The 10,713-nt window shown below is 44.7% G+C and overlaps 1 protein-coding gene across 1 annotated transcript in view; it reads right to left on the bottom strand.

Moving 5' to 3' along the window:
* Positions 1-8,025, bottom strand: part of LPP (LIM domain containing preferred translocation partner in lipoma) — a 211,239-nt gene extending 203,214 nt beyond the window's left edge. Inside the window, exon 1 of the mRNA XM_009999836.1 lies at positions 7,833-8,025. Coding sequence (XP_009998138.1) covers positions 7,833-8,025 — 193 coding nt within the window. The remainder of the gene's footprint in view (positions 1-7,832) is intronic.
* Positions 8,026-10,713: the final 2,688 nt, after the last annotated feature.

Below are 10,713 nucleotides of genomic sequence, written 5' to 3'. Positions count from 1 at the left end.
CTGCTGAGAATTGTAATGTTTGCTTTATGATACCAAATAATCGAGGAAATATGAGCTTACTCACCAAATTTAAAAACAAGGCTAGGCACCAAAAAGGAGGCAACGTATTCCAGAGTCTATGAAAGCTGAATATTTGTAATTCTAACAAAACACAGTCAGAATTGTTAATTAAACCTGGTGGCTTGGCTTGACATTTTGTGTACTAGATTAGTCTACTGGTTCTGTGACAGTTTTTATACACCTGTTTTATATTGCATTTTTCCCTGTGCCATTATCTGAGGTGGTATTAAGAAAAGAACATGTTCATCCTGAGAGCAAAACCAAGAGCACAAATCTATGTATTTGTCTCTAACAAGGCCAGCAGATGCAGTCACCATTATCCAGCTCAAGCAGTAACAACTGGGATGGCTGCAATCGAAACAGTATGACCCACCCAGAGCCATTTACACCGGAGGGAATCCCAAGTCCTGACACCAGCTCATGATGCTGTGGACAACTGGGCAAAATTTCATGTCTCCATAAAACATAAGACATTGAGTGGGACGATGCTGCCCAAGCACAAAAGCACCAGCTCAGTCTCACGCATGTTCCACACAGCTCAGCTTGCTTGGGGAAATTTAAATCTACTACTACATAAATGAGAACCACCACTCATTTCCAACCGGTTTCACTTGGTTCTTAACCAATGGGGAAGAGGATGTCATTAGAGAGAAATCAATGGAGACTTCCGAAAGGCTGCTCCAAACTGGATCACAGCTACCCCTTAACGAAGGACCCCTGCCTTCCCACTTGTTCTGTGGGGTTTGGGGGCTTTGTTTCTGCTTTAAATGCTCTTGTGCAGAAGGTAGCAAAGCCACCACAAAGAGGCCTGGAGCTTCAAGTTCATTTTCACTGGCTGTATTTTGTAAGAGCCTGTGGATGATGCAGTCCTGACACTAACGAATAAAGTATTGTTTCATCTGCTCCATTTCATTCAGTGCAAGACACACTCGGAAGAAAGAGAGCAAGGATTAAGGCCTTTAAAGTTTATAAAACTCAATTTAAAAAAAGCTTTCTCTAAAAAAGAAAAAAAGGCACCAATGCGGGGGCTGTGCTTAAGGCTTCACCTTATCTCATGCCAGTGTTGGCCAAGGCACGCGCTGACCAGCACTGGAGCATGGCTGAGGCACAGCTCACTGCTTCTGTGCCCCAGGCTCCTTCCAGTGATGGGCACAGACCTGCAGAAGCTCACAAGAAGCACCAAGGAGCACGTATGCCACCTTTCTGCCTCTCAGCCAACGCAGCTTTCCCACTGGTGAGGATTCCTCTTACTATGGTGCAGACCCGGCACAGACAACCAGAAAAAAAACCCACAAAACATGCAGAATCTCCCAAGTCAGCCTGAATTTATTCTTTCAGGGCACTCATCCAAGTAATGAATAGACTCTGGATTGCTTAGCTTCTATGAACTGTCAAGGACTGCAGTGCAGGGAGCAGCACAGCTAAAACATGGAGTGTCTAGTCAAATAAATCCATACCCAAGCTTCAAAAATTAGACAGAGCTACTGATAGCAGCTGCTGTACACAAAACCCACTAGGTATATCTGCCTAAAAAAAACAAACAAACAACTAGCAAAAAACAAACAACAAACAGCCTGACAGTTCACTCTCCCAGTCCCCTACAGACATAGCAGAATATAACTTGCCAGTGCTCAAGAGCCTCCACATGCATGAAGCAGGGCAGGGAAGGCCAAGCCCTGGGAAACTTGGATCAGCTGGGTTCAAGCACAGACATTGTTGTCAACCCTGTAACATCACCCTGGAGCTGGCACCACTGTTGTGCCTTGTCTCAGAAGTCACTGCCCTGTCCTCCAACTGTGGTAAATGGAAGGAGAGTTGGTTTAAAAACAAATATAAATGAAAACCTCAACATGAGTGTTGTTGTTCATCAAATCTGGAAGTCGCCCAAGGAAAGGAAGGAGACAAGAAGAGCTTGCTTTGATTCTCACATCTTCATTTAGTTTTCATTATTAAATGCATATTAACTGTTTCTGCAGGTATCATATTCATCAAGGGTGGCAATTACAAGGAAAAGACATCAGCACTAATAAATACCAAATTTAGAAGAACCCAGCAGCATAAACTGAAGCAGCTAATTTTGCAGCTTATGTCCTCAGAGCCCCAGAGTGTGACAGAGAAGCACATCCAAGTGCTGTGCAGCCCTGTGAATCAAGTGACTGTCCTGGGAGGGATGGTGTCTGCACAGCCCCTTCTGGCGAGGGTTGGCACCACGGTACTTCAGTCTGTCTCAGGCAGCTCAAGAAACATGTGTGGTCAGATCTGTATGAATGAAAAACATTGCTATATGAGGAAGTTTGTTTCTTGGGAGTGGAAACAGTCATCTTTGCAGGAACAGGAGACCTCCTGGGTGTCAAGCAATGATCTGGCACTTCCCAGTAGGTGAAGAAAAACTCATCCCTTTCCATGCCACCACCAAATCACCCTCCAAGTGACCACACATGATGGCAGAGGAAGTGTATTTGACCTGCAGGAGCCACGTCAGGGCTTGCAAACACTGGACTGGAAAGCCCAACCCTGGAACCTGGCCAGGTGTCACCAGTAGTGCTGCTTGGGCTAGCACTGCTCACATCTGCAAGGTTTGATTTGAAAGAGAGAGAGGAAGGCAAGGGGAAAAGAGCTTTTGTGATTATGAAAACAAGTTTGAAACCAAAAAGATCCCAACCAAAAGGCAAATGCCACCACAAAGCCTGCCACTTGCTATGCTCAAGCCATCCAATGACCTGAAGAGCCCTGACTCATGTTTTTCCAAGCAGCCTGAGGCTGACAACAGATTTTCATGTGTTTCTGAAACCCCTGACTTTGGCCCAAGAGCCCTGGTACCATCCCACCACAGCAGCTCTCATTTGGGAGCAGCTGCCAGCTCTCCTTCCAGTACTGTGGAGCCACAGCAGCGTGCAGAGCCAGTGCAACAACCATCACCAACCTCACTCCACATCAGATGCCTCCTTCCTCCACCCTAGAGGATGAGGGCACATTTTCTGGAGAGAATAAAACAGAATTTGCTTCACCTACAAGCTATAATTCCCCATCTTCCTGAGTGCAGCGTAGATGCAAGCCCCCAGTTCTGTTGATGATGCTGATATACCAGTTGAAGTGGAAAAACTGCAAAGCAAAAGAGAAATACACAGCTGGGAAAGAAGAGAGGAAAATGGTAAAATCCAATAATAGTTTAAATTAGAGACCTTTGAAGACCATCTAGTCCAATCCTCCTGCCATGGACAAGGACATCTTTACTAGATTAAGATGCACTAAGCCTCATCCAGCCTGACCCTGAACAGTTCCAGTGATGGGGCATCCAATGCTTTTGAAGGAAAAAAAATTAATACTGTTTCCTTGGAAGAAGAAATTATTTTGCTTAAGAGGGGTTTTTTTTTTGCTCAGCGAGTATAGAGGATGAGACCTGCTATGCATGTTCTTGGACAGGGTCTGCTGAGGAACAGAGGGAAGAGAAAGGTAGCATTTTTCTGTGTGAGCACAGAAAAAGGGACTAAATACAATGGACTGTCAAACACGTGATTGGATGATGTTTCATCCATCTTGGGACCCATATTCTCCTAACAAGCAGAAGCTTTCCAACTGCAAGTGCATCCAGCCCCATCTCTGGATACATCCCCCAGCCACAATGCCACTCTTTTATAGCCACTGCTCAAATGTCTGGACTCCTGATTTTGATTTCCAGCCTAACTCATTAGCAGCTACACTTCCTCCCCATGCACACTGATTTATCTTGTAGAAAACAATCTACCCCAAGCTCAAACAGCTCTTCTCCCTCTATGGGGTAAATACAGAGCTGTGTAAGATGTCAGGCACCTGTACAACCCAAGGACCATGGTGCTCAACCCTCCCAGGATCAGGCAAAGTTAATCCCTGTGAACTGTCACAGCTGGGAACACTAGCACTAAATCCTTCAGAAACCCAGCCCAGACCACAGCACGTAGAAGTCTGGTCTGGTGTTTGTAGGACCTATAAAAACACAGCTGTGCTCGCCTTTCCAGCCATCTGCACGGCAGAGACCTGGGCAAGATGCTAATCAGAGCTGTGGTTTTATTGATTAATATTATTATTACTACTGCTGCTGCAGTCGTACCCAAGGGCCCCCCAAACAGATCCCTGTGACAACAAGACACGGTCTCTGCTTTGATGAATTGACAAATCCATTTTGAAACAAGTTGCAGCAAGTCAGCATAGCACACAGCAAGGAGGGGAGCTGGCAGCACTGGAAAAATTGCTCACTTAACTGGTCTGAACCATGCATGCCTTGAGTGCTTCCAGTCACATTAAAATGCTGGTGGTTTATGAAACACTGGCTTTTGTCATTTCACTTTCTTCCCAGCCATTTAACCATTTCTAACTTGTTTTAAAGCTTTGTTGAGTACCTTTGAATCTGGTTGATTTTTGTACAGGTGTTGGAGGGAAAAAAATAAATAAAATCCAAGTCAAGGTAAGACCAAGGAAATGCCTTATTGTGAGGGAGAGGGCAGTACAGCCATTCCCCCAGTGTGCACACAGCCATCTGCTCCACAGCCTGTAACTCCCGTGTCTTTCCCCTTTCAATGTGTTCAAGAAATAAAACCACAAATGCCATCAGCCAGGCAGACTCTCTGCATGCAAGCAGCACACCTACAAAGTAGTGATAATGAAATGCAAGGCCAGAGGATTCACTTTCCCAAATGTTAAAAGCAGCAAGCTGAAGAAATTTCCAGGAATAGAATTTGCCTGTCTTCCAGAAAGATTCCCAATACTTTCCCTGCAGCCTTTGGCAGCAGGGAACCAACTGAGTGGAATGGCTGGGGCAGGCAAGGCTGTGCCAGGCTCTGATGTGCATGGCTGCTTTCTGCCCCTTGGCAGCCCTGGGACAGCCCTTCCCCAGAGCAGTGGTGCTGCTCACACTCCTCCCTGGCAGGACGTTGCATGCTGGTGGTGCCTCCAGAGAAGCATCTCCAGGGGGGCAGGAGGAATGAAAACAGTCAGATAACAAAGGGATGCTGCAGCTCCTCCACCTACAGACTCATAGCTAACCAGATGGGAAAGACCTGTGACCCATGCAGAACAAATTTAGGCAAAACAACTCACGTTGCCCCTTTACACAGGGAGCCAGCAGGGCTCGGAGCTGTCTCTGAGGCTGAATTATTACTGCAAAAACAGTTCACTGAAGAAACAATTAGGGAGCCTGGAGCAGAGAAGGGAGCCATAGGAAGTGAATGAAGCATGTTGGGCTAAATATTTTCCTGCTGTCCTCTCTTTGCCTGCCATATCCCAGAAGTATCATGCTCTCAGGGTTATATATGGTTGGGCTAATGGCTTTGCACCAGCTGCTGACACCCACCAGCAGCGTGTCACCTTCTGCAAGTGGATTAGTGTAAGCTGCAGGCATCCTGTCACATCACTAAGCTGGTCCCTGACCAGGTCTTGGCCAACCCTTAATTCTTCCAGACCTGTCAAATGAAGTTGGGATCTCCAAAAACACTGGACAACGCAAGGGACTGACACTGAAAAAGGTCACATGTGAGCTCCCAGTGTCCTCTGGTTTCCAACAGATGTTCAGCTGCTTATGGGACTAGGTAGTAAGTGTTGCATGAGAAATGTTTGCCTGCTTCATCTCTCCTCCTCAGCCTGCAGTGTCTGCTCTCAGGGAAAGTGCCTCCTTCCCCAGATGCTGAGAAACAATTTCTTTTTTTTTAGAAGGTGATAATGTTCCTGAGTCACATATAATTGGATCTACAATTACTAATGCACCAAGAATCAAGACACACTGATACTTCTCACCAAAAAAAAAAAAAAAAAAAAAAAAAGTGGCTAATCAACATGAGCTTTCCTAGAAAAAAAAATGTCATTTTCAATTATTCTTTTAAAATATAAGAGAATTAGGAAAATACAAATTTCCACTTGACTTGGAAGTGACATTTTCACTGAACTTCAAAAATGGATTTTTTTACTTTTTTAATTTCAAATGTCTTTTTCTTCCTTTTACTCCCTAATGTTTAGTTAGTGAAGGCAACAGAACAGGTGCTTATGATTTCGCTCTTCCCCTCCAACACATTTTCTTTTTTCGTTCTGAATTCTCCAAAGTTAGAGCAGCAGAGTGAAAAAAAACAACAAAGCACACGTCAGAGTTTTCCAACTTTCCTACAAAATGTCCTTAACTTCAGAAAACTGCTCAAGTGCCAGATTAAATATGCTACTTTGCTTTTCTACTTTCCATTATACTCTCATTAGTGGTCTTCCTGAAAAAACATAGAACCTTAGAATACTTCAGCTTAGAAGGGGCCCTTAAAGGTCATCTAGTCCAACCCCCCCTGCAATAAGCAGGAACATCTTCAACTAGATCAGGTTGCTCAAAGTTCCATCCAACATGACCTTGAACATTTCCATGGATGGGGCTTCTACCAACGCTCTGGGCAAACTGTTCCAGTGTTCTACCACCCTTAATGTCAGAAATTTCTTCCTTATATCTAGTCTAAATCTACCCTCTTTTAGTTTGAAACCATTACACTTTGTCCTACCACAGCAGGCCCTGCTAAAAAGGTTATTCCCATCTTGTCTACAGGCACCTTCTAAGTACTGAAAGGCTGCAGTAAGGTCTCCCCAGAGCCTTCTCTTCTTCAGGCTGAACATCCCCAAAATGCAAATGCTTTCAAAAAAATAGAAAAAGGTATAAAAGATAAAGATTACATTTATCTTATTGCACTCACAAAAACAGAGAGAAAAGTGTTGATGGAACCAAGTAGAGCTACCAAAAAAAAATAAATCAAAAGCTGGTTTGGCAATTTTATTGAATACATCTGAGTTCTTCTTTGGGGGAAGGATGGAGAGGAGGTAGAGGAGGAAGAGTTTTCTACCCATGTCTAGCCATAGTAAATCACTGGGAATAGAAAAGTCATTACGCTGCCAAGACAGCTACCACTCTCTCCTAAAATCCTTTGCTTCCACCTTGTTTCTGATGCATTAAGGTTCCATCACTCTCCCCTGTCATCTAGAGGCATCCTGGGTGCTCCAAATGGCCAGTTTCCAGTTGCAAACCCCAGAGGAGCTCCCAGCCATGCACTCCTGCTGCTGGAAACTGCCTTCCACCATGTGTCCACAAGCCAGGAACCCAACTCCCATGCTCACTACTTGACTACTCGAAGACTGGAGGACTTCTATAGCCAGAGACAGAGGAAGGCCAACACAGCAGACATTCGTTTTCCTGACACAACAGCACCAGAGGCTACTGAAATGGCCATGCAAATATCCTCAGAATTATATCATTTAATTCTTTCCTATTCAAAAGTCTTCCATAGTAGAGGGAATAGAATAGAACTAAAACTTAACAAAACCAGCAGGCTGGAGGGGAAGCACTCCTAGACTAGTTCTGCCAAACTTATGCCCTACCACCAACTATACCCACACTCCCACAGCACAGTCCCACATTTGTAAACAATTCCCCTTGTGCTCGGATGAAAGAACCAATACTGAAAAGAGTCATTCAAGCCCCAGCTCCTTGGATCAACACATATCAGCAGAGACCAAATAAGCAAAAACCCTCAGAAAGTACCAGTCACAGACATAGGACATTTACTTCCAATTAAAACCAAGAAAGATCTGTCCCCATGTCCTCCCCAGAATAGGAGTGAGGGTAAGAGATATCTTCAGACTTCTTAATTTGAATGATCTGAAATAGGAAGGCTCCAAAACACCTACCAACAAAATGCAAGTAAAGAACAATCTGTGTTAGCAGCCAGTTCCTCTGAATTAGGCAATTGTGGTTCCTTTCAAAAAAAAATAATACTTACCATCACCTCCTGGTTGCTTGTATGGGTTGTACTTTGGCTTAGGGGCAACAACCGGTGCAAACTTCTTTGGTGTCTGCTGGGTGGACACCGAGATGCTGGGAGTCCCAAAGGTGTGTGTGGTCTCCATCCTTGCAGTAATGTGACCAACTGGCTCGTTGGTACTTTTGGGTGGCAGCCAGGATGGGTGGGACATGGTTCAAATCTGGGAGGCAAAGAGAAGCACACGTGAGTTAGGAATTTAGTTTGGCAGAAAAAACAGTAGCAAACCTAGTGCTTTGCTGGTTTCTAAAATCAAACCCACTGCACCCTTTAACATGTTCAACTTGTGCATACTTATCTTTAAACATATTGCAACTACTGTATAGGACTTATGATACAAACTTGCCTGTCTTTCCCCAGTAAGTCAGAATTACTGATCAGCTCATCGGTAGTGCCTGCAAAAAGCATTGCTATTTTCTTCTTCAAACCAAAGCAGAAGCAGGCTGAAGCCCTGGAGAAGCCCATCAATCCCACCATCCATTCAGCACAGTAGTGATACATTTGCCTTTCCCTGATAGGCTTTTGTGAATGCATTAACATCCAATAATGCAGGTGCTCTGGGCCAAGAGCTGTCACAGACAGGCAGACACACTTCCAAAATACACCTTTAGCACTTTTTCACATGTCATTTAGGACCCCAAGTCCCAGCAACTTTCATTTAAACTTTTAAGAAAAAGTATTTCGAAAGCAGCTCATCATTCTTGATGCCTCCATTTCTGAATGCTCAGCTTAAGGGATTTTAAAAGCATGTCAATTTTGAAAAAATGCCAGAATCCCACAACCGCTGACAACCAGGCTCCTTTTAGACATCTTGACTTGTGTAACAGCAAACAGAGGCAGCCCAAATCATTACTTATTTATGAAAATCTTGGCTTTGGCCGCTTAAAAGCCTGCATCACTTTTGAGAACTGGACTCAGACACTGCTGAAAATACTGCCCATAAAAAAACCTGTTTGTTGCAATGAACAAGTGCTTTTCACCACGCACAAACCACACTCACAGCCATGGTCCTACAATACCATCAGATGGTCCTACAGAGCTGGATTTGAGATGTGATAAGGAAATAAAGACCCCACACAGACAAAAGCCAATTATCATTCTAGAGATCTTGAGCACCCTGTCACTTCTGCCCATGCTCTGCTTTGGTGTCAGGACTCCTCATGGCCTCATGCAGCCATCTATTTGAATGGCTCTCGAGGAGGTATTTCCAAAGCTGAGAAGTGCAGCCACATACCACTGATACCATATAAGAATGCAGCCCCAAGTCCTAGCCTACCTGGGCATATCCTTGGTGCCTCACAGCTAAGACTCCCACGTACATATACATTTCTCATATATACAAACAGCTCTTCAACCAGCCCCCAGGATTATATTGAGTAGTTAGGCAGGAAGAAAGCATATTTGATAGCTTATTTAAGTCTATCTAGAGCAAACAAAGGGGAAATCACATTTTATTTCCCCTTTCTCCTGATTTAGGCTCACACATCACTTAAAACGTCAAGATTAAGCTGTGGGGAATTCAGAGCAGAGGTCTTTTGCCAACTCATCCTGGCTGGCAAAGCATTTGCATCCTACAAGCTTCATGGGGGAGCAAATTCAGTTGAGTCCTTTAGCAAAGAAGCAAATGAAGACTCTTGAGTAAAGCTAGAGAAAGTAGTCCTGTGGGTTCCTACATGGATAACCTTGTCCTAGAAATCTGCTGTTAGCAATCCTGAGTCAGTCTGAGGGAAAGGACAAGGTCCCCAACAAAGCAGTGAAAGGACAGTACCTCCAGCTAACAGCAGTGACTGTTAAAATGGATGTGTATATATGTGTGCTTATTCTGGCCCAGTGACTTCACTCCAGGTAACACATTTCCTACTTGACGAGTCATTCCTACTTAAAGTCCCAAAGTCTGACCCAACATTAGGGGACAGACAATTTGTGGTCATCTCCCACCTCCATCACTCCTTGTGTGGGAGCGTCACTGGCAAGTTTGGCAAGTGCCAATCATCAGCCCCAACACCTGTGGCTCTTCCTCACCCTGCAGTCTGACTGCTCAGCGTGCATATAGTGGTTTCACAACCCTTCCCACTGGAGGATAAGCCTGTTGTGCTAGGCTTCTGGTAAAGTGAAAGGAAGCCACCAGCACCTGCACAGAGGGACTGACTAGGAATGGGGCAGACTGAGCACGGCAGGAGCAGCCCTGGGGATGGACAAGCATCCAAGGCTGAGTTGCAAGGACTTGATTTTCCCTCCCACATACGCCTGCCTTCCAGCCTTACATCAACAGTGTAGAGCATCATTCTGAAAGCAAGAAGTGAAAGGCAGGTCGTTCCCACAGGGTCCAAGAGGAAACCAGCCACAATGGGTGGGGGTGGAGGGCACATGAACTGCACTCCCACTGCCAGGTACTTCTCACTGCCAGCACCAGCCCTGATGGACCTAGAAAACACCTGCCCCTAGAGAAGTAAGATGCACCTACACCCTCTGCTTCTCCTCCCACATCCTTAAAAAATGTAAAACACAGCAATAAGGTTCAGGCAACTATCTGGGTTTTAAGAGAAGAAAGCATTGAGGGCACTCAGCCTGAAGAGCTAAACAGGACAACTCTGCACTCTGCAGAGTGATTACATCCAAAGATAAATATACCTTACCCATTGGTAAAAACATCCTTGAGCTTTATTCTGACAGGTTTTCAGCCCCTGGTTTAACATCTCATATGAAAGAGTATAGATGGGTTGATTGAAGCACAATCAAGAATATCTGCCAGGTTTTGGATCCCAGTGAATAAGCTTAAAAAGCAGACTGCTCTTATGGACAGTTTGAGAGCATGAAGACCACACTATTGTTATTCAGTGGT

The sequence above is a fragment of the Chaetura pelagica genome, unplaced genomic scaffold, assembly GCF_000747805.2.
Source record: "Chaetura pelagica isolate M959 unplaced genomic scaffold, ChaPel_1.0 scaffold20, whole genome shotgun sequence".
NCBI classification, from domain to species: Eukaryota; Metazoa; Chordata; class Aves; order Apodiformes; family Apodidae; genus Chaetura; species Chaetura pelagica.
This window is presented reverse-complemented; position numbering and strand designations above follow the sequence as displayed.